Genomic DNA, 24,120 nt, shown 5'->3' with positions numbered 1-24,120 from the left:
TGCTTGGTTCTCCATGTTTCCTGATGCTTTGGTTAGTCACTTGTATAGAGTAGGATCTGACCATACACCGATTTTTCTCAATTGTAAACCTGTTAAGATAAAATCTCGTAAGCCTTTTAGAGTTTTTAGAACCTGGTTTCGTCATGATAACTTTAGAAAATATGTTTCTGAAAATTGGGATTGTAATATTAGAGGCTCCTTTGCCTATAGTTTTCAAAGAAATCTTAAAAACCTTTCCTACTCTCTTTCTAATTGGAACAAATCTGTTTTTGGGAATATTTTCCAAAATATCGAAAACCTTAATAAGAAAATGGAGCTGCTACACTCTATGGACCCTTTACCTATTCTAGAAATTAAAGATACGTAGAACAACTTAGAAACCTGTTATAACAAAGAGTATGACTACTAGAATCACCTCTCAAAAGATAAATTCATTAAATACTTTGATCGTAACACCTCCTTCTTTCATCAATATGCTAATAACAGAAGGAGAATTAATCATATTCACACCCTCAGAGATGATACTGGTCTCTGGATTGATGACAACTCTCAAATTCATAAAATGCTTATTAAACACTTTAAATCTATTAGCACCACTAACAATGCACAACACCTTAACTCTCTAAACAATCTTATTAAACCTTGTATCATCGAAGAAGATAATAATAATCTTACGAAAACTCCTGATGAATTAGAAATAAAAAACACTCTTTTCAACATGAACCAACGGGGTGCCCCTGGCCCTGATGGCTATCCTGCGGGTTTTTTTCAAAGAAAACTGGGACATAGTGAAATCTAATATTACTAACTTTGTTCAAGATTTTTTCAGGAAAAAGTTTTTACTCAAAGAAATGAATTATTCCTGTATAACTCTAATTCCTAAAGTTTAAAATCCCTCTACACCCAGTGACTTTCGTCATATCAGCCTTAGTAATACTACCTATAAATTAATATCTAAAATCTTAACAAACAGATGAAAACCTATGCTCACAAAGATTATTTCACAAAACCAGTCTGCTTTCATTCCTGGCCGCCAAATTACTGATAACATCATAGTTGCGCATGAGATTTTGCACACTATGAAGAATTCTAAAAATAAAACTGGGCACATGGCTTTGAAAATTGATCTTTCTAAGGCATTCGATCGAATCGAATGGGATTTTTTGAACCAAACTCTTCTCTCTTTTGGTTTCTGCGAAGATGTGTGTCATCTTATTATGCAGTGTGTTTCTACAACCTCCTTTTCCGTGCTCTTAAATGGTGTTCCTGGTGAAAGGTTCACTGTCTCTAGAGGAATTAGGCAAGGGGATCCATTGTCCCATTACCTGTTCATTATTTGCATGGAAGTTCTGTCGAAAATTCTCTTTAAAGCTGAAAAAAATAAGCTTATAACCGGTGTTAAAGTTGCAAGGACCGCACCTCCTGTTTCGCATCTTTTCTTCGAAGACGATTGCTTTCTGTTTACAAAAGCTAACTTGACTGAAGCTAAAAACTTAGTTAGTATTCTTAACACTTTTGGTGAAATGACTGGTCAAGTCGTTAACCTTAATAAATCAGGTGTTTACTTCACTCCTAGAATGCATAACAAACATCTCTAAAATTATTAAAATTAGGAAAATTTCTAAGAATGATAAGTATTTAGGAACTCCGCTTTTCTTCGATAAAAACAAAGTAAATAACTTTGAACCTTTACTTAACAAATACTACATTGTTCTTCAAGGTCGGATTGGAAAAATGTTTAATCAAGCTGGGCGCACTGTCCTAATAAAACATGTTCTGAGTGCTTACCCTAATCATCAAATTCAGTGCCTCTCTTTTCCTTAAAAAAACTTTAGATAATCTTGATAGAATCCAGAGAGATTTCTGGTAGCAGAAAAAATACAAAAAGAAGTGTTACTACCCTAAAGCTTGGCCTAGTATTACCAAGGATATTCGTCAAGGTGGTTTAGGGATTAAAATACCGCATAAGTATAACCTAGCTTTAATCACCAACTTGGCTTGGAGATTGATACACGATCAGGATCAGTTGTGGGCAAAAATTCTTAAACATAAGTACTTCAGAAACCACCACCCTTTAAAGAAAACTAGAAAACATAAGAACTCGTGGATCTGGAATAGTATCAAAAAAGGTCTAGATGTTATAAAATCAAATTATGTCTGGCAAGTAAATAATGGTGAAACTATTAACATTTGGACCGATTTCCGGCTTCCCAACCAAACTCAATTTTTAACTCCTATTCTCTCTGATCGTAATATGCCTAACTATGTCTGTGATCTAATGAATGTTAATGGAGATTGGGATATGTGCATCATCAGTACTTATATTCATATTGCTTATCATGATGCTATTAAGTCTATTACCACTAATACAAGCATGCATGATAGAATTAGATGGAAATCTACGATTTCTGGAAACCTTACTACTAATACTGACTAATCTAAGTTTCGACAAAGATGAAGCTAATTTCTGGAAACAGATTTGGAAGCTTAATATGACTCCTAAAGTGAATATGTTCTGTCTTGCTCTAGGGAAAAACATGTCCAAATATATTAAAGACTCTAAACCATATTGCATGCTGTGTGATAATCATGAATTAGAGGATTAAATGCATTTATTTGTGAAATATAATTTTGCTAAGAAGGTCTGGCAAGCTTTTGATCTGAATAACATCTATCATAACAGTGGAAGCACTGACATTTTGCAATGGTTTAAAACCTGGATGAATGTTAAAGCTCTTAATAGCAAGCATAATTTGATTTCTTATATAGTGTGGTCCATCTGGAAATATAGAAACAATGTTCACTTTGATAATGTTGTGCCTGATGTGCAAAAGCTGATTGATAGCATTAGAGCATCTCATCTGAAACTCAGACTTGATAGGGACAGTAAAACTAGTCATGTTTCCAACAATGCTAAGAAGTATCATTGTAACAGTCTCAACTCTGAAAGTGACAACTATGATTGGTTTATACACTTTGATGTTTCCTTTATTGAAGCTGATTTTACTGTGGGATATGCCATTTCTATACTTGATAAAACAGGAATCAGAAAACATTGCCGCGCATGATACAACTGGGCTTCCTTCCCCTTAGAAACAGAAGCTAAAGCTGGAATTGAGGCGATAAGGTGGATAAAGGAACTAAAGCTACAAAACTGCTGCATAATTAATGACTGCCAGATCTTAATGAAAATTATGAAAGGAGAAGCTGATCCTGATGTTCAACCTTGGAGGTCTCAGACAAGCATCAATAGATGCAAATTTTCCCTTATGCATTGTGATTCGGTGTTTTTTATTTATAAATCTAGGAACTATGTTAATTTTGAAGACAAACTACCTAAGGAAGTAAGATTTAGGAAAATCAGTTATTTCTCTACGGAGAATGAAAGTGAAAATGTAATGTCCAACATACTAGAAAGAGTTAATCTTGGATTAACTCCCATCTTGTATATTTTGCAAACTTCCGCTTATATATAAATAATTGTATTCTTATCAAAAAAAAAAAGAAGAAAATGAATTAAAAAAATCGCCTAACAGAGAGGAGGCATAAGAGAAAGAAAGCTTATCGACTCCAAACAATTATACTCATCAAATATTAAATTGGAATTTAAGAAAATCAAATATTAAAACTACTTACAAACCTGATAGATTTGATATTAGGACCTGGCCCCGAAATGGAATCACAATTTGGTTAACTTGTTCCCTTAGACGCCCACATCACCCAAGCAAAACATCACAAACTTAATGATGATAGCCGAGTAATAAGTTCTCCAAAAATGTTTGACGAACGTGCATTTAAACAACACTAAAACTACATTTCGCATAATCTAGTGTTTTATTCTCTGTCCTTTATAGCTTCTCAAAACTTAAAAAATAAACTCTCCACCATTAACCTTTGCTGCTGAGATCTAGTCCATTTTGAGTTACATCCGTTCATGTGTTCTTTCATTTTTTTTGCTTTCTTAGATAGTTAGTAGTTTAGGTTAGGTTTGTTTAAGGTTGTCTTCAACCTCCATTGTTTTTAGGAGATTTTTACGATGTTTTTGTGGGCTTTTTGCCCCTTTTGTTTGTGTCTTCTCCTTTATGGTGATTCTCTATGCACTCTAATGGCCTTTCTTTGTGGTTTTGATGGAGATTTCGGGTGGAAGTTTTTCAAGTATGATGATCAAGATTCAATACTTTGGGCATATTACTCTTTTTTTATAAGAAAAAATTTTACCAAAATTGCTTGATTATAATCCAAAGGGTATGTCCTTACTTTTGAAACCCAATAAATATATCCTTATACATAGGGGTGTAAATTTTACCCGGTAGCCCATAGCCCAGTACCAACCGCCCTACTCCATGACATCCCATGGTTACCCGTGGCCCTTTACAGGCTAGCCCGGCCTATCCCAGTTAAATAACAGGACGGGCAAAGGCCATGAGTTAAAAAATCCTTCCCGACCCTTTACCCGTCCCGTTAGCCCATCGAAGTTACCCGGCTTGTTTGCCCATTTAATCTACCCGACCATATTGCCCCTTTCCTCTTTTATTCCATTTTATAATATACTGGATACATCAATTTCTCTGGAATATCTTTCTGCTATAATTCATTTCGCTAATTATAGTGAAAAAATATAGGTTTCCTCTTGAAAGATGATCAAATCTTGGAATAATTATAGGAATTTTTTTATTTTATTTTAGTTAAATTAGGTTACTATCTAAGTTATCTTGTTCCCGTATTCATTTTCTATATAAGGGTTTGGAAGAACCGCCAACTGGAGCTTGATTTCGAAGTTACTGCTGTGAGGCTAAGCCTAAGGTATGTGTTTCAGTGGTTTCATTTTCACTTGTTTTCTATTTTTATTTCAATTGATTTTTCCATTTTTGTTGTTGAATTCATCTTTTGGTTTTGCTTTTGATGGTTTCAAATGATTATACATTACTTTTGTCTGATGTATGTGTTGATGAGTAATAGTACTAAGTTGGGTATTCATTTTTTCCAATTGATTTGGCCATTGCTGATTGGTATTTTAGTTTTGGTTTTGTTGATTCAAATGATTACAGATTGTTTGATGCATATTTTAATAATTTATAGATTGTTCATGGATGTCAACGAAATGGATTGAGATATTTCCAATTTGTAATTGAAATTAGACTCTTTTAGTGCTTAATTAAGATGTTAGTTGTTAAAATCCAATTTTGTTTCGAATCAGTAGATACCCAGCACGTATGTGGAAGGAATGAATGTTAAAATTTGTATCTTTTATCATCCCATTCAGATGATAATCAATTTAAATAACTTTAGTTAGCTGGTTTGTGTTCTTGGTATTTTTTTCCTTTCATGTCTTACTTTATTCTCATTTAGATGGTTAGTTTATTAAAATAATGATGGGAGTTATGCACCTCTAGGCTTGTTTTGGAACTAGAGTACTAACAGGCTTTATAAGCAAATAGTGACCTTTATTACAACGTAATCATTCTTATATACTTGTATGACTCATTCATTTGATGATATTCTACACAGGATTTTTCACAATGGATCTTAGTCAGGGAGGCCAAAATCCTTCACAAGCAGAATCTGAGCTTATTAATAATTATGATGTTAACGGAACTCCAACTTCAAAAGAAGCAACTGTCACAAAGCCAAAAAGAAAGATAACATCTGATGTGTGGGCTGATTTTGATTAAGTAGAAGAGGCAGATCCATAAAATCCTGGGATGACTATAAAGTGGGCAGTTTGCAAACTCTGTGACGAAAATAAAAAATCAGGTGGCAATGCAGGAACCTCCCACCTAAGAAGACATACAAATAGATTTTTGAAGAGACGCAAGATCGCAAATTCACAGACCACACTAGCTGTATATGGTCAAGGTAAATTCACCACCTTTAAATTTAATCAAGCCAGGGCTAGGAGAAATATCCTCAAGTTAATTATCTTAAGAGAGCTCCCCCTTATCAATTTGTCGAAGATCCTATTTTTCAGTGGTGCATCAATGAGAGTTTTCACCCCGGTTTTGTTAAGTTTTCTCGTAATACTTTAAGAACTGATTTATACAAGTGTTATCAAGAGGGAAAACAACAATTGAAGAATATGCTCCTTGAGATTCCTGGTAAAATTTCGTTAACATCTGACATATGGCTTTCAAAACAGAGATTTAGCTACTTGGGAATTACTGCTCACTTCATAGATAGAAATTGGATGACGCAGAAAAGAATAATAACTTATGCTTTAATTGATACATCCCATACCGGTGAAAATATAGCTGATTCTATTTTTCGAAAACTTGCTAATGATTAGGGTATCTCAGAAAAATTATTTTCCTTAGCTATGGATAATGCTAGTGCCAACACAGTTTCAGTTGAAAGATTGAAAAAGCTATTGCCTAACCTTCCGTCTAAGGGAGAGTTTTTTCATGTTAGATGTTGTTGCCATATTCTAAACTTGGTTGTCCAGGATGGTTTGAAAGTAAAGGGTTTCACCGATATGCTTGATCATATGAAGAGTAGCTTAAAACATATTTTTATGTCTGGTACAAGGTGTACTAAGTTTCGATTATTGTGTGCTCACATGGGTATGAACCCTAAGAAATTGCAGCTTGATGTAAAACATAGGTTGAACTCCACGTATCTTATGTTAAAAGATGCAATTCCATACCGGAAAGTGTTCTCGGCCTTTCTCAATGATCTGGCATATGCTCATGCTATTACTGATGCTGATTGGGAACACGCTGAATTGTTATGTACATTTTTGAAGCCTTTTTATGATGCCACTAACATTTTTTTATGGTGTTTAGTATGTGACTAGTAATTCAGTTCTTCAATATTTGTATGAGATAGGTATGGTCTTCAAGATTCACAGAGATAACCCATTTTTTAAAGAAACTATTGCTGCCATGGAGGAAAAGTTTGTTAAGTATTGGGGCACCACTCCGATATTATTTGGATTAGGGTCTATTTTTGATCCTCGTCTTAATCTTAAAGGTGTGGAAAATACTCTTTCTGATATTGAATATTGTTTTGGTACTTCTGCATACTCAATGCGGTGTCAAGGCGACCAAAGTAGGTTAATGGATGCCAAACTGAAAACTCTGTTCGTGGAGTATTCCAATATTTTGCATGATAAACAGGTAAACACTACTTCCACATCATCTGGAGGCGGATTTTGGGCAGCTCGCAGATTGCAGAAAAGAGACCCTCTCGCTACGTCGTCCGAAGAACTAAATAGGTATTATGCCGAGCCTGAACCTGCTTTGACTGATTTGGAAGGTTTTGATGTGCTAGATTGGTGGAAAAACAATGAAAAGAGGTATCCAATACTTTCTTGTATCGCGCATGATGTTTTAACAGTGCAAGCATCTACAGTTGCCTCGGAGTCTGCCTTCTCTTCTGGAAAACGTATATTAGGTGATTACCGGAGCAATTTAACCCCGGATATGTTGGAGTGTTCAGTCATTCTGAAAGATTGGTGGAAAGCTGAGATGAAAGAAATTTATAAGCCTTTTGATCCTTTGAATGACGACATCACACCGGCAGATGAAGTTGAACGGTTGGCCACTTAATCTCGTCGGTAGCTGCTTCCCCGAGGTAAACATCTCTCTTTATATCCATTTTTTTGGGTTATATACTTCTATTTAGATGTTGGTTTGAATTGAGTGCGTGTTTTAATAGTTTTGCAGTAATATTTTGTTTTGTATGTCAGATCAAATGTTATTTGATTATTACACTTTATGTCAGACATCACCTCTTGATAGTTCTGCAGTAAAGAATTGATATTTAACTTTATGTCAAACATTACACTTGTTGCACTTTGCTACTGTTCTTGTTTGCTAATTTTAATCTTTATCTTTTTATGCAGCAAGTGAACGGCTTGAAGCTATTTATTTTAGAATTTTGAGAATAAAGTTGTATGGACAACCACACAAGTAGAAGAAGACAGAGGCATGCATATCAATTTTGTGAATCACTATGAGACATTTTCTTTTAAATTTTATTGCTTTGGTTTTTATTTAAGACTATTTGAATATTGAACATCATTATATTGACCCTGTCATGAAGTATTTATTTATTGAGGTATTAAACAGTGAGTAAAATTTGTTGCATTTTTTTTTCTGGTTTAAAAATATTACTGTATATTGAAGGCCTGACCGTCCCTTCCCGCCCTAGACCAAATTATTTAACAGGCTTGGGCAGGACATGGGTAGTCTATTTTGTAGTATAGCCCTGCCCGCCCGGCCTTTTTAATTTGATGGGTAAGCGAAGTTGGTGCCCGCCCTGTCCCATCCCATTTAATAATTAGGCCGGGCTGCCCGGCCCGGCCCAATTTACACCCCTACTTATACAACAATAAATATGTCTCTACTTTTTAGTAACCTTATCCATTTAAAATTAGATTACCTTAATACCCTCACCATATAATATTTTTCTTTATTTTAAAATGGAACAAATTTCTTCCTCTACCACTTCATCACCACCACTAGCACCACCACCACCAACATCCAACTACCATTCCACCACCACCGCTCAACAACCACCACCTACCAACCGCCACCACCACTAATATTCCACCACCACTAATATTCCACCACCACTCCTTCACCACCACCATTACACCATCACCAGTCCTCCACCACCACTAGTCCATCGCCGCCATCACCACTAATCCGCCGCCGTCGCCACCACCGCCACCGTTGCCGTCGCCGCCACCACTGGTTCAGATATTTTTGTATCAACAACAGTAGTTGATCCAAATTAAAATAGAACCAACATTAGAAGTTGATCCAATTTAGGGGATCAACAACAGTAGTTGATCAAAAAAAAGGATCAACAATAGAAGTTGATCCATGTAAATGGAGTGAACTTGGCGTGAGTTGAACACGCATCATCTGACATGGAGTCAGTCATGCTACCATTGCACCACAAGTTCAAAATTGGAAGAAATTTAGATGATTTAAACTACAAGCATGATTATACTAATCCAAGAAAATGTTGTCAACAATAGGAGTTGATTGGATCAACAACAGTAGTTGATTCCATAAAAAATTGGGTCAACAACAGGATTTCATCGCATAAACGGGATCAACAAACGTAGTTGATCCATAAAAAAATTGGGTTAACAACCGTAGTTGATCCCATAAATGGGATCAACAACAACAATTGATCCCATAAAAACATATAAACAATAACAAATGATCATCACCTGTAGCTTCATAAACAACAACTTCAAGACATTTTCAGATCTCGACTTCACCACCATTTTCAGATCGATTGCATACAAAATCAACTCTTTCTTCTCTTTATTCAGATCCCAACATCTCGACTTCACCATCATTTTCAGATCGATTGCATACCGAATCAACTCCTTCTTCTCTTTATTCAGAGAAACAATGCAAAACCCATCACAATTTTGTACCCAGTTCAACTCGATCTCGAGCACAGATTCAAACCCAATTAAAACAACACCAACAGTTCTCATCACCAACTGTGACACAAAATCGAACAGATCCTTCATCTTCTTTGCTAATCTAACTCGACCCCAATCTTAATGTCATCTCAGGAACCCTAATTTCACCTTCCGGCCTTCAATCTCTCAGTTTAGATTTAACAGCAGCAAAACATATTAACAAAATTGATTTAAAAATAAAATAATCGTAATATATCTGTTGATAGCGGTGGCGGAGGTAACAGAGGTGGTGGTGGTGGTTGTTGTGGAGGCAGTCGAGATGGTGATGGTGGAGGAGAGATGGAGAAGATGGTGGTGGGAGCGATGAACAATGAGATCAGGCTAAATAAGGAACTATAACAATTAGGTTTTTAGAAAAAAAAATCAATTTTTCCATCAGGGGTATTTGTAAAGAGACTTAAGGATATTTGTGAAGGCCCATCAGAAGGGGGACAATAATTCAATTTCCACTAATCTAAAAACCATTCGTTCAATCTTCGAGTTGTTTGGTATTCTTGTTCGTATTTCGTTACTTCTCTTCACGAATTAAACCTTTTGGATGTAACTTAAACTTCTATCTTTATGTTCTTAAAATCCATGTAATTTTATTATTTACTAGTACAACCGTTGCCATGGTGGAAGGGCAGACCGAAGAAGAATCTGAACATTGGGTTTGTCCGCGACTACTTTCACATTCCGTTTCAGAAAAAATGATATTTTCTCCACGTTTCGGAAAAAGTGATACTTTCACCCCGTTTCAGAAAAAGTGAAACTTTCGCCTCGTCTAAGAAAAAGTGATACTTTTTCCCTGTTTCATAAAAAGTATCACTTTTTTTGGAATAGAGCGAAAGTATCACTTTTCTCAAAACGGCACGAAAGTATCACTTTTCCCTAAATGGGGTGAAAGTATCACTTTTCCCGAAACGGACGAAAATATCACTTTTCCCGAAACAGGGAGAAAGGATCACTTTTCCTGAAACGGAATGTGAAAGTATTACTTTTTTCTACAGCGGAAAATTAGTCGATCCATAAACCAAAATATGGTTGCATGATGTGTTATGCATCCTTTGTGGTGGTTTGTATAATGGCTATGCATTCAATCTTTGAAAATTATGCCTAAAATGAAAGTATCATTTTTCTTGAAACGGAGGGAGTACATCGTTTTATTAGTTGCAACAGAAAACTAGTTGATGCATAAACCAAAATATGGTTACATAAAGTATCATGTTTCCTTTATGGCGGTTTGCATAATGAATATACATCTAATTTTTTAAAACTGTGCCTAAAATGATAAATACCTCCGAATTTTTCGTAAAAACTCAAAATTTGATAAAATTTATAAAATTCCAAGGCACGGATTTTTAGATATGTTATATTAAAGTTTGCATTCCAATTATACCCCTAAAAAATAGGATACATAAGGAGTTATAGTAATTCTCTATATGAAAACAGAGTTTTTTCGAGCGATGTGGTTAACCGGAGCTTCTGGTTGATTCTGGCTCCACCATAATATCTTTTTTTGGTAATTTTATAATATTTTTAGTTCACAATATATTTTCGACCAATCACAACAAACAAACGAATTACCTAAAATAACTAAATACAATAAAATCTATACATTGCCAGAAATATTTAAAAAATCTAATACATTTAATCCTAACAATTAAATTCACAAACAAAATAAACAAAAAAAGATTGTACAAACAAAATTAAAATAAATTAACATAATTTTTTTTTGTTAATCACGATTTCATCACAAAATTAAATCAATCACAAAATCATAAGAAAAATGTCCAATGTCCGATTACAATTTTTGATAATTAAACTAATCTTAATTACAATTCCAAGCTATTAGTTAATACTAAAGCTAATTCTAACTGCGATTACATTTACAATTCGAAAAAAGTATGAACTTTCATCAAAGTTTATAAATCAATATACATAGAGTTGTGAATGCTTACCGGATCAAAACGTGCTACCCGTTCCGAAAAAAACCGATCGTTAATCCTGTTCAATAGTTCGAAATAAAACCGTCAATAAAAAACATGGAAATAGCATAACATGATTTAAACAAAATTAAAAATGAGAAACCAAAAAACCTCGATAAGAAAGTATAATCGACCAAAATGAATATTGGTTTCAACATTATTTTTCTTAAAATTATTCATTTCACAAAAAAAGAAGAAGAAACAGTTTCCTTTATTTAACGTGTAGAAAATACTCAATAATTTTTTAGGAAAAATATCTCAAAAAAAAGTATAGTTGTCCAAAAATATTAATAATTTATTTATCTTATAGGTAAATATGATAAATATATTATGTGTGAAAAAATAATATTTTTCTTAAATTTTTTTGTGGCCATTTAATATACAGATCAAGAAATATATAACTATGGAAATATTTATATTATTTTTAAAGCAAGTATCTGCATATAATTATACGAATATTTAAACAAATATTTATATGATATATATATTATTTCCAAAGCAAAGTTGATTTCTTATTGCATTTTTGTGGATTTGATAACTCTATATAAAGCATTCGTGCAAAACCAAAATTCTATGATTTCGACGTTGCTTCTCTTTTTTATGATTATTTTGTTCCCTTTCTTGCTATTTAGATTGTTTTTAATCTGATCCACTTTTGTTTTCTGTTTTGAATGTTATAAATGTACGTTTAAGCGGCGCATAAGTCAAAGAATTTAAAGGTATAAATTATTCCGCGAATATTTTTCTAAATTAAAACAATAATTATCTTTTGATTAGAATGTCTAAAAGATGCATAAAATAGATTGTTTTTAATCTGATCGATTTTTGTTTTCTGTTTTGAATGTATCTTCGATCGTGCACCTGTTATAAATGTACGTTGGAGCGGCGCATAAGTCAAAGAATTTAAAGGTATAAATCATTCCGCGAATGTTTTTGTAAATGAAAAGCTTATTAATGTATATTCATATTGTCGCTGCTTCATATTTTTTGATTAGTATGTCTAAAGGATGCATAAAAGCTTATTAATGTATATTCATATTGTCGCTGCTTCATGCCTATTGCTACATCGTTAAGGTATGTTTAATCTCAACACAGATCATGTTCAATAATTGTTCTTTTTTATTTTTTTTTCATTTTTAATATTTTTTTTCGTTGTTGGTCGACTAATTAACAATTTTACGATTATTAAGGTTTGTTTAATCTCAACACAGATCCTGTTCAATAATTATTCTTTTTTTTTTCTTTCTCGTTTTCAGTATGTTTTTTTGTTGTTGGTAACAAAAGAGATCTTTGCATGGATTTTATGATTATTAAGGTAACAAAAGAGATCTTTGCACCGATCGATGGTATGGATCAATAGAATTGTTGTGATACTACACGGTCTCAATAGTTTGGGTGGTGACAAATCTGTCTTTTTATCGGGTCAAATAATTTTTAGCATGCTTTCTTTTTTTTCCTCCTTCTCGTGAGATTTGGCATGTTCCCCTCATTTTATTTGTTTTTCCTTTTATTAATGAAATCTCCACGCGAGTTTTTCCAAGAAAAAAAAGATCAATAAAATTGTTGGCGCACTCTCTTAGTTGTATGGAGATCATGTCTAACGAAAAATATGTCTTTTGGTTGTAAGATCGGCATTAATGAAAAAATTTGTTGAAATAGCACTAGCTGTAAAAAGGCACTGAACTTAGTGGTGCATCCAACCCAATTATCAAGGCCTCAGCCAAAATATCTATTGAAACAGTAAAATTCTTTTTGGTCAAGTTCTGAAGCTTTCATATACTGAAACGGTGATACCTTTTTTTACCGTACATAGGGGGATTAACAGTTTCTTTTGGTAGAGTAATAATATTGTGATACCCAATGATTAGAATTTTGTCCTTTAGTGCGCAACGACGAACTCTTTTTTAAAACCCCAAATACATTCCTGCAGGCAATGCTAACCGCACTTTGTATACCGAATAATGAGATTCCACAAAATATAAGACCAATAGCCAGAAAAATTAGAAAATCTTTAATATTCCTTACGAGTATATTTTCTCTTTAAGGTCAACATATTGGAGGAAAAAAAATGAAATATTTTCTTCTACGCATGACCCTTATCTGCATCGTATCAAATACCATATAATTGTACGCATTGTAGTTCAATCTAAAACAAATATTATAATAATTTAAGGTGTGTACGAGTGTTTGAGGCTCTCATACATGTGAAGGAGCAATATTAGACTATAGTGAGGTTGCTGCTAGATATGGCACATATATTGTGTAGCTAGATGTTTTGGAGATTATATAAAGATAACTGTGGTAGTAGAATGCAAGCTTCTTATCCTCTAAACAAATTTTGATATAATCACTAGGTTTATTCCTATGCATGTAGAACCATTATATTTGTTTTATATATGCACTCATTATGGGTATACCAAATTTCCAAACATATATGCTTACATGTCAAATATAACATATATACAAACATATGCTATGGAATCGGGCGATAGAGACTCCATCGCTCTATGGTCTTTCCATCTCCGAATAATTTTATATATATGATATATAGTTTCTCTATCTCTCCTACTTTTTAATTATTCTAATATACTTTTGTATTTAAAGGGTTCCACTAAATATATTATAACACTAAATTTTTTATAAATACCCCATCACACATACATAAATGATGACACATCGCATAAAGTAAGAAATTTTTTGGAAAACAGTTTTATTACCTAACTGCTTTTATTTTTTCTTTCTATAACTTCCTACTTTGTCTTAAAAAGTGAAACAGTTAAGGGGATTTAGAGGGGGCAAGTTTTTTAGTTAAATAGGTGTCAGAAAATGAAGAGGGTTCGCATACAAAATGGATGTGGCCGGACCACAACGTAGCCGGGGCGATGTTTTTTCCTTCTTAAACTGCTTAGGACAATTAAATCATGTAAGTAGAAAACAGTTCATGTAATGTAGCATCGAAAAGCTCTGTAAAAAGGTATCGGGAATTAGATATCTTAATAACTACTACCTTCATACTGATATTTTTCAAAAAATACAATGATATATTTACATAATATTGTGAAGGAGAACAACCTAGAAGACTTTTTTGGCAATATTTAATGATTTGAGGATAATAAATATTTTTTTTCTTCTAGTTGTTGTTTTTTTGGTTTCAACATGGGAACCACGACAAAGAGAAAATGAAGAATATTTATGTCCAAGATAGCGATCGTTCCTAATAGGGACAACGAAGAGGTGGAAAAGTGTTAGCCAAGAAAAAGAGGATGTCAAAGAATGCTAAAATAATTTCATTTTCAATGCATTGTCTCCCACAAAATTCATATATGTTTTAGCCTTTTTTTGTTTTATTTTCTTGGGCACCAAATTAAATATTAGCTTATTGATTTTTACCATTTTTCTTTTTATAATTTTTAGGTTTTGATAGAAATTACTTTTAAACATCAGTCCAAAATTCCACAAGCAAGAAATAAACCCGTGCATCGCACGGATGATAAATTAGTTGGACTAAAAGGAAGGGATAATTGTGTCAAGTGAAAAAAAACCAATCATGGAAACCAAATCCAATCTTTTTGTATCAATTAATGATTTATGATTTCCGAATAAGTGGCCATATAAAGTCCTCGGTCGGCCCAATTATGAATGAAATTCAATAAGATTTTAAACAAAAAACTACCTTTGACATAATTTCTCAGCCGCGTCCGCTCGTCAAAAAAGGTCCTCATTTCTCCAGGGGTATATTTGGAATTCGGCGGTTTTAGTAATATCGTTTCTCACACGGTTCTCACATGAAAATCTGTGTTTCTTGCTTCTTCACCTTTTGTTTCCCCAAAACATGGCGGAGCAGCTCCATCCACCACCATCAGAAGGGCACGAACCACCACCACCCCAACCCGCATCAGAAACGACTGAAATTCATCTCAACCAAGAATCTCATGCCCTAGCAATTATCCCCATAGAACACAGTCTTCTTTCTACGGATCCTGAAATCGAAGAATGGGAAACAAAACTACGAGGTTGGCTTCATACAGTACCCAAACGAAGAAACGTATCTGCGGAAGAGATGGAATCTTGGATCAGCTCAAGTGGAATTCCATTACCTCAACAACTCCAATCTTTACATCGTCTTGAACTTTATCAAAGAGTTCTCAAAATTCATAAACTTATTCGTCGCCCTAATCAGGTTCTAACTTGTTTTTTTATCCTCAAGGTTTATGTTTTTTAGGGTGTTAATGAAGTTCATCGAAGTTTCATAAGAATATGGATTTAACCAAAAAAACAAACAAACAAACAACCAACTTACTATTAGCACCATAGATTAGAAATCGTATTCTGCCTAAATTGATATAGGTATATTTTGGTAGTTCTAGGGTTTTAGATCGGCATTGGCGCCAATCCACATGCTTTTACGCGTTTTGTATGCTTATTGTTAACTCTGAAGCATGCATAGTTTATATCATTGCAATGTCATTCGGGTTTTCAATGATTTAATGGACGGACACCACAGATTTGGTACTGTAGGAATGCACCTAACACTTTGTTATCGCTAGTGTTAAAGGCCCTTTGTTCTACTCGATGATTATTATTTGGAATTTCAGGTGAAGGAAGGTGGTTCGCTAGATCAGTCACAAGCTCGATTCCAAAGAACTGATCAGTGGATACCAGTTTATTCATGGTTAGAATCATTGGATAGAAATGAGGTTGTTAAATCTAAAGAAATTACCGAGTGGTTAGATGATAATCCCGAGATTAAAGATAACTTGTATGGAAGACATTCTCGTTATCATTTGATGCATTATATTCAGAAGTGTCACATGAAGATATTGAAGAGACAAGGCAAAATTCCAAAGGTAAAGAGAATTCACTTATTCTTTCCATTAACTTTTGTGTTCATGTTAGTTTGGTCATGGTCATTTATCCAAGTATGTTTCTCTTACCACATTAGATGCAGTCTCAGATTGCCATTGCACTAATACTAGTTATGGGCATGCTTTACTAAAAACAACCCCTCCATTTGGGACACAAAGTAGGACTTCAAGAATATGAGTAAGATCCTTAACACAGCTGTATGTGGGCCAATGTCCCTCACACTCCATGGTTAGGATGGTCCGTGGTTGCTTTGCAGTCTTCTTTGGTGTCTTAATTTTCCCAAACTTTAGTGGGTTCTTTTATCTCTTTATTTTCCGGGAAACCCACAGTGTTCTGTTTTATACGGTTGAGTGACGCCAAAGTCTTATGTCTTACTTTAATTTCCAGTCGAGACGTTTCAAAATTCTTTAATATCAAACCTATCTTGTCCATCGTTTCAACACAGCTGTATGCGGGCCAATGTCCCTCACACTCCATGGTTAGGATGGACTGCGGTTGCTTAGCAGTCTTCTTTTGGTGTCCTAATTTCCCCAAACTGTAGTGAATTCATTATTTCCTGGGAAACCTGCAGTGTCCTGTTTTATATGGTTGAATGACACCAAAATTTCTAGTCGAGACGGTTCAAAACTCTTTAATGCTAAACCTGTTTTTCCCATTGTTGTTTGGTGCACTAAGCAAGCGGTTAGTGGGTAGTACAGCTGTCATCCCCATGAATTTTATGTGATGCTATATACACGTGTGAAGTTGCATCTTGGCAAACAGATCTCTGTTAAAATTTTGTTTAAATTCCTTTCCTGTATATTTATATATCGTAGGAGTTGCTTATTTGAACAGGTAGTCAAGAAAGTCTCCTCCCTAGTAACCCCAGTTAAGTTCCTCAGTGACACAGTGATCCAGGCCCCTATTGCTGCATCCCCAGCAACTCCCTTGAATACCATTCGCAACAGTGTGACGCCACCTTCTATGACAACGCCACAGCCAAAGGTTCTTAACAGCACGGTGACACCGTTAGCAACTCCTCTGTCTCTTCCAGGTATGGGTTGTCTAATCTCATGCTTAATTTTTCCATTCCAACAACATTTTCTGCATAAATATTTTTATGCTGTCTGCTCGATACTGACAAATTCATGGTGTCCTGATGTATTTGTTCTCCAAGAGTTGCCATTATGTGGTTATTAGAAGTACAGTGATCATTGGTACCAATATAGTTTTCTGCAACTTCTCAATATAGAATGCAATAAGCTTTCTTATTCCTGATCAAGTATTTGGTTTTTTAAAGTAGTTTCTTTCCCTTGCAGACAATATCTCAAGCAATCTATTCAAAAGTAATGAGGTTGCCTTAGCTAAATATGGTGAAGCTTTAAGCAAATATGAACTGTGAGTAATTACTAGTAGATCTCTATGCATCTCCAGAGCAGATATCCTCTATATCATTGTGGTTATTTTTGTTTCCGATTGCAATTAATCAATCGTCGAACTTTCTTACAGGTTAACTGATTTGGAGAACCACCTCACCAGTCTCGTGTCAAGACATAAACAGGCAATAAACGGCTAGGATATTGATGCATGGATAATGTAAATAGTGTTAGTGGGCTGGGTTTGTAAAACTTAACGCACACCTATATCAGGAACACTGTTCTGAATGATTCCTTTGCACCATTCTGAAAATAGGCTCTTCGTTCCTTGCTCATGTTAGTTAATTGTTGCATTTGTCATTTATAGTTTTCTTGTTGATTATGCACGGCTAGGTAGTGAAGTTGCTAAATTGCCTTGACGACTTGATTTCGGAGCAGTGTTTTACTAAGCACCCTACCTGCGAGGGAGACTGCTATAGAGGTTCCCCACACAAATATGGCAGTTCCACTGTAGATATATGGTCTTAAGATTGCTGGGATTCTTGTGGTCAAGTCCTAAAGTCTCAACTGTTTTACCGAGAATAAGCAATTCAAGTATTCAACAATCCAAAATTGGGTTATCTGATGTTGAAGTTGAACTTCATGTATGAATTCTTGTTGTATTAATGAAGACTAGAGGGATTTACAAAACACAAGTCTCTTAACATGACGCAAGTTGCAGTCCAAACTTCAAACATCCGATAGAGTTGTACACACAAGATTAGCAACCGCCCCTTCTCTCTTGATAATCCAAAATTTTCCCGATTTTTCATATTTTTTTTGTGGCTATTTTCCGCTTTTTTTTTTCCTGGCTTCAGGTGCCGCCAAAAATTGTGCCAACGTGGATGAAACAACACCAACGAACTGCTGCTTCAAACTTAAACTAGATCTTTTTTTACACAGAGAGCAAGGGAAACACTCATATTCTGCAACCACTGTCTCTCTCTCTCACTCTACTTTCTCTGATTGAATGGCATCAACGTGTCTTTCTTTCTTCTGTTCATCAAATTCTACTTTGAATTCTTGTTCATTGTTCAATTCATCATCATCTATTCGATTCAATTCGGTAAAGAAGAATTCAAGAATTAGAGTTTCATTAAGCAGTAGAGTTGGTCCAGTTGTATTCAAAGATCTCGATGCAGATGATATTCGGCACCCCCTCGATAAACAAGTAGCTGAATTGTGGATACATTTATTTGCCGGTGTTGTTAATTTTCTTATACTTTCTGAAAATGATTTTTATCCTTTTTGTTTCCAGAATACTTTGATATTGAAGGCAATTCCTGGTTTAAATGAAATCGTCAAGGCCCTTGTAGGTAATTAACACTACGAAAGCTCGTTAAATTGATCATGTGTATGTTTATTTTGGAGTTTCTGTTTCTTAAATACTGTTGCTATTCACAAAAGGTGTTAGGAGTATAATCAGTAGATTCAGTACACAGTTAAATATGTCTAGAGCCTCTAGCCTTATAATCAGGCAGGTAGTAGGGAAAAGTGGGTGGTTCCCGTAAACCGGTTACCTTGGGATAATATGGTTGAAGCTGGCGGGATTACGAGGTACAAGTAGGATTTTTCGTTGGTATAATGACATGTTATTATGACAGGAACTGTGGCCGAGCAAGTCATGATTCTTGAGAATATAGGAACATCAGTTCTTGTTGCTGAAAACCAGGTACCTGGATCCCCTTTTGCATTCCTGATAGTAGGATTCATCGAATAATGCGTCATATGCATGCAAAATAGTTGAATTAGTTTAGAAACTCAAAATCATTTTGTAGTTAACTGTTCCTACATTTTCATTTTCATTTTATTTTTCAGCTTTCGGATCTTCATAAATTAATGGTTGAGGCTGCCGAGGTACTGAACATTGAGTCCCCTGATCTCTATGTTCGCCAAAATCCTGTACCAAATGCATATACTTTAGCTGTCAGTGGCAGAAAGCCGTTCGTTGTAGTCCATACCAGTCTTGTAGAGCTTCTCACACGAAGGGAGCTGCAGGTATGCTTCATTCTCTACTTTGAACACACATTCTTTACTCTTTCCACTTCCTTGTTGTAATGGTTCGTGTTCCCTGTAATTCTGTTCGGTAGTATATTTAAACCTTTGCGTAATAACATGATACTGAGATATGATTCGTGAAAAGTGTTGCTTAAAATTTGTTTCAAGGGTTCCCATGGACATATGTTATCTTGTATATTTTTTTCCCTAAGCTCCACTATTGACGTGATACATTAATTAGCATCCGAGGAAGAAAGGAGCACAAAGGAAGATGAGTAGAACTCCTGTGCTTGCCTAGCAAACCTATCTGGATTTCGAAGTTGCTTCAAAATCTTTATTTGAGAGAAAATCATCATGCTATGCACACACTAATTTTTTGATACTTTACGTAGGCAGTTTTAGCTCATGAGCTGGGTCATTTGAAATGCGACCATGGTGTTTGGCTAACACTGGCGAATATTCTTACCCTTGGAGCATACAGTGTTCCTGGTATGTGGATTCATCCATTTCAAATATCTGAAGTAAAAAACTCGGTCTAAATCCGGATATAAAAATGATCTTTCCAGGTTTTGGTGGAATTATTGCCCAGAGGTTGGAAGAACAGCTCTTCCGCTGGCTCCGAGCTGCAGAGCTTACTTGTGATCGTGCAGCCCTTGTTGTTGCTCAAGACCCCAAGGTATACGAATACAAATTCATCTCTTTTATAAATTAGTTAACTAACCTGAAATAGCATTTTCCATTGCTTGGATTTTGATAATCATTTGTAATATCTCATGGTTCTACCAAGAGGTGGTCGTCTCTGTTTTGATGAAATTAGCAGGAGGATGTCCGTCTTTGTCTGATCAACTCAATGTCGATGCATTTTTAGAGCAAGCTCGGTCTTATGACAAGGCTTCTTCAAGCCCATTCGGGTGGTATATAAGGTATATAAAGTATCTGCAATGCATAAAGTTGGTAAGGTCAAACAATGTCTGACAATGGGAAACGAAATCTATTGCTTGTTCCAGGAATGCTCAAACATCACAGTTATCACACCCTTTGCCTGTTCTACGTGCTCGTGAGATTGATGAATGGTCGAAAAGTCAAGAGTATAAATCCCTATTAAGCCGTGCAAGACGGATAAGTTCTGCACAAAAAGTGTAAACAAACATATATAGCAATACACGGAAGTTGGTTTGCAGCTTGATATGGTAAAGGTAAGCTTTCTATGGTTGCACCCGCGAAAACAAATTTGCTTAAAAAATATAACCGCATAGTGTTGCTGGTGGTTGCATGAGGCGAGACCTCAATTTTTTTCATATGTTTTGTGTTAATGGGGCCGAATTCGCAGCTATCTAGTGAACATCCAATATATTGATGTTGGTTTCTATGACAGTGGAAAAGGGAGAAACGCAGGAGATTCTCCTCTAGGCTCAAATTACTGTAGATACAATACAAATACTTCAACACAACTGTCAAGTTTCAAGTATAAATGATTGGTAAAGCAGGGATACTGTTGTACAGATCCAATCCAAACTCTTCTACACATATCTGACGATGCATACTTTTTCATTTTGTGAAAAATTATATGCGTAGTATTTTCTCTTTCTTATTTTGGTTTAACACAATTTATTTTACTTTTTATATAGAGATATGTTACGCACAAAAAATTTATACGCAACCCTCGAACACCCTTGTACAATTTTCAGAATACCCATCAACTAATTGATGGCCCAATAATAAAACCCACATAAAACCCATAATTTACATGGACACCCTTACAATTTTCAGAACACCCATCAAAAATTGATGGCCCAATAAGAAAACCCACATAAAACTCTAAAAAATCCAATCCCTAAAGAAACAGGTAATGGAAACCTTAAGGTACTTGAATCCTTATACCGCCGTCAATTTTACCAGTCACCCATCGGCGCAAAATCCATTGTCCAAGCACAGAAACTTCCCCAACGAAGCCAATATTTCGAAATCGTCGCCTCTATTTTGTAAGCAAGTACCTTTTAAGAAGAAAACAGTGATCCCGAAAAAATATTGGGAAAAAGCAAAATCAGAAGGATTAGCAAAGCCAAGGTTAGCATCAACATCACTTCAACAATAAATGTCCCTATACAAACCCCACGATGAACTGATTTTTGTATAAGAACAAAAATCCCCAAAGAAAACTTGGGAATAAGATCAAGTTTCATACACACATTGATGAACAACTTTCATACACTATCACATTGATGAACAACTTGGCACAACTAGAAACCCCAAAGAAAACAAATTGCCGTCACCATTGATGATAAATGAGATGCTAATCAGGAAAAAGGGAAGAAAGGCAAAAGAAACAAAGAAATCAGGGAAGAGGAACGAAAAGCCAAAGAATGATTAAAAACAGTTTATTAGAAAACTAATTCCGGTACGAGTATATAAAATGATTAAAAATCATTTCCTCTTGTGTGCATGTAACAGAATATACACATGTTTTTTCAATGAATGCTGAAAACAGATTTTCAAAAAGTTAGACACTCAATTTTCAATCTTCTGTCACTTGATAATTTGTTAACCACCAATGCATCATAATTAAAATACTTGGTTTTCTCCCATGTGAAAAAGTAATGGAGGCTGCAATAACCTAATTTTGTGTTGTTGCTGCTCAACCAGTTTAATCCAAAATTAACCCTCTAAAGAATTAATGTAAAACAAACTAGATGAATGCAATTCAAAGATTTGCAGGATGAGAAAAGAGAAGAATTTCTAAAGAACAAGAAGAATAAGCTGTAGAAACGATAGTTATTAACTTTTGAATAATAATCTTAATGTGTATCCTCACAAGATATGAGCCTGTTTATATAGGCATGAATCAGAATTCTAAAAGAAAAAGGAAAAATAAAAGAAATCTAAAAATGTGAAATAACTAGACTTGTGAAACAAGTCATGAAGAGTTTTAAAAATAAAGTTAAAGAAGAAAGGAAAGAATATCGAGATGTTCTACATCAGTTCCCCCCTTCAAGTTTGAATCAATTTAAATCATTCTTGTTAGAGCACTGCTCGTTCGAACTCGCAAGCGTTACTATCTCAAGCTTGTTTGTCAATATTAGTGATCAAAACTATAAGTCTTGATTTCTAGTCTATTTATAGTGATTTCTCGGAGAACTACTAAGGCGAGCTTGTGGAACTTCATCAACAAAAGGTATGTGGAGACTAAAACTCATCTACCACTTGGAAAGTCTATAGATTTCGAGCTGAGATTAACTTGCTTACATATTTCTAGAAATATGTGTTGGTAAACTTTCGCTTCAACCAAGTTCATCTTATATTCTTGACGAAAGTCAAAAGATGATCATGTGAAAATCGCCGAGTAACATCTTACATGGTTTATGTGATACAATCATTTGGTGTAGACTTGGAATGTTTCGTTATGATTATTTCAATAACTTGAAAATCACTTTGATGTTAATAGTGTGTCAAAACGGCTATTGTCATCCTATAAGAAAGTTTCAATGATTGAAATAGAGTTTGGAACTATTGGATTATGAACATAGTTTACATTCTTGCATGTATGTGATCCATGACCGGAACTATAGTATGCATACCCGTATGTGTACTTGCAGTTGTGAAATTCCATGTACCAAGTACACATACCGGTACGTATACTTGCGTAAGGTATAGGTGTGGGAATTTTTGCTGGGGTTTGGAAGTGTACTAAGGTATGCGTACCCATTCGCATACAGGCGAACCCAAACTCAGACCGGCTACTTAAGTATGCGTACCCGTTTGCATACTTGAGTAACTAAGGTTCTAAAATCGGTTTGTTCATGAACTGATACATTTATATATTAAGGAATGCATTCTTTGCAAACCATGGCTATAATGTTCATGAATTGATTCGAGTGAATCAAATTGATTTTGATTCAATTGTGTTCTTGTATACTTCTATGAGAATATAGCAATTGAACAACTCTTTAACTAGTTTCATTTGAGTCATTTGAACTAGTTATCGTTAAGATGAATAAGGTTGATATGAGAGTGTTCATATATCTAACCTCGGTTAACTACTGTTGAGCCAACATGGTGTACACGTTTAGGTACGGTTACATAAACCTAAATGAGGGTACATTTAATTTGTGTATAACAAGCTAAGTTCGATCTAACGGTTGAAAGATATTATCTTGAATCTAATCAGGTTTTCATCTACCAGTGAATATTGAATGCTTTGTTACCAAGGTAACTTAGATTGCAAACCCTGATTTGAAAACTATATAAAGGAGAACTCTAGCAACTGGGAAACCGGAAACCTAATCCCCACACCTCCTGCGTGATACTAGTTGTATAAGCTAGAGTCTATTCTCCTTTAACCTTAGGTTTTTCACGAAACCCTGTAGGTTAACGACTTGAAGACTTCATTGGAACTGTGAAGCCAGACCCAACTATTTTCTTTGTAGTTGCATGTTCTGATCTTACTTCTACT

The 24,120-nt window shown here is 34.9% G+C and overlaps 2 protein-coding genes across 5 annotated transcripts; both read left to right on the top strand.

Annotated features, from left to right (window-relative positions):
• The first annotated feature begins 15,191 nt into the window (after positions 1-15,191).
• LOC113276610 lies at positions 15,192-18,323 on the top strand. The gene is made up of 5 exons (XM_026526233.1): positions 15,192-15,592; positions 16,008-16,259; positions 17,113-17,311; positions 17,577-17,655; positions 17,767-18,323. The coding sequence occupies exons 1-5, from the start codon at positions 15,245-15,247 to the stop codon at positions 17,831-17,833; spliced, it is 945 nt and encodes a 314-aa protein (XP_026382018.1). The 5' UTR covers positions 15,192-15,244; the 3' UTR covers positions 17,834-18,323.
• A 240-nt stretch (positions 18,324-18,563) lies between these two features.
• Positions 18,564-21,274, top strand: LOC113276608 (protease HtpX homolog). Of its 4 annotated transcripts, XR_003324574.1 has the most exons (9): positions 18,564-18,843; positions 18,931-18,988; positions 19,277-19,344; positions 19,491-19,670; positions 20,063-20,159; positions 20,237-20,346; positions 20,460-20,593; positions 20,678-20,866; positions 21,046-21,274. XR_003324574.1 is itself a non-coding variant. In XM_026526232.1 (8 exons), exons 1-8 carry the CDS (start codon positions 18,643-18,645, stop codon positions 20,811-20,813), a joined length of 984 nt encoding a protein of 327 aa, XP_026382017.1. In that variant the 5' UTR covers positions 18,564-18,642; the 3' UTR covers positions 20,814-21,261. The 4 variants fall into 4 exon arrangements, 1 of the variants encoding a protein (XP_026382017.1); XR_003324576.1 differs by having other exon boundaries at positions 20,491-20,593; positions 20,678-21,261; XR_003324575.1 differs by having other exon boundaries at positions 20,488-20,593; positions 20,678-21,261.
• Positions 21,275-24,120: the final 2,846 nt, after the last annotated feature.

The sequence above is a fragment of the Papaver somniferum genome, chromosome 4, assembly GCF_003573695.1.
Source record: "Papaver somniferum cultivar HN1 chromosome 4, ASM357369v1, whole genome shotgun sequence".
Taxonomy (NCBI): Eukaryota; Viridiplantae; Streptophyta; class Magnoliopsida; order Ranunculales; family Papaveraceae; genus Papaver; species Papaver somniferum.
This window is presented reverse-complemented; position numbering and strand designations above follow the sequence as displayed.

What these genes read in the sequence shown, in the direction of transcription:
- LOC113276610 (XM_026526233.1), top strand. Translation starts at nt 15,245, where the DNA reads ATGGCGGAGCAGCTCCATCCACCACCATCAGAAGGGCACGAACCACCA. An exon ending in GACAAGGCAAAATTCCAAAG is followed by an intron (nt 16,260 to 17,112) that starts GTAAAGAGAATT and finishes TTATTTGAACAG; the next exon opens with GTAGTCAAGAAAGTCTCCTC. An exon ending in AACTCCTCTGTCTCTTCCAG is followed by an intron (nt 17,312 to 17,576) that starts GTATGGGTTGTC and finishes TTTCCCTTGCAG; the next exon opens with ACAATATCTCAAGCAATCTA.
- LOC113276608 (XM_026526232.1), top strand. Translation starts at nt 18,643, where the DNA reads ATGGCATCAACGTGTCTTTCTTTCTTCTGTTCATCAAATTCTACTTTG. An exon ending in AATCGTCAAGGCCCTTGTAG is followed by an intron (nt 18,989 to 19,276) that starts GTAATTAACACT and finishes TTATTATGACAG; the next exon opens with GAACTGTGGCCGAGCAAGTC. An exon ending in TTCTTGTTGCTGAAAACCAG is followed by an intron (nt 19,345 to 19,490) that starts GTACCTGGATCC and finishes TTTATTTTTCAG; the next exon opens with CTTTCGGATCTTCATAAATT.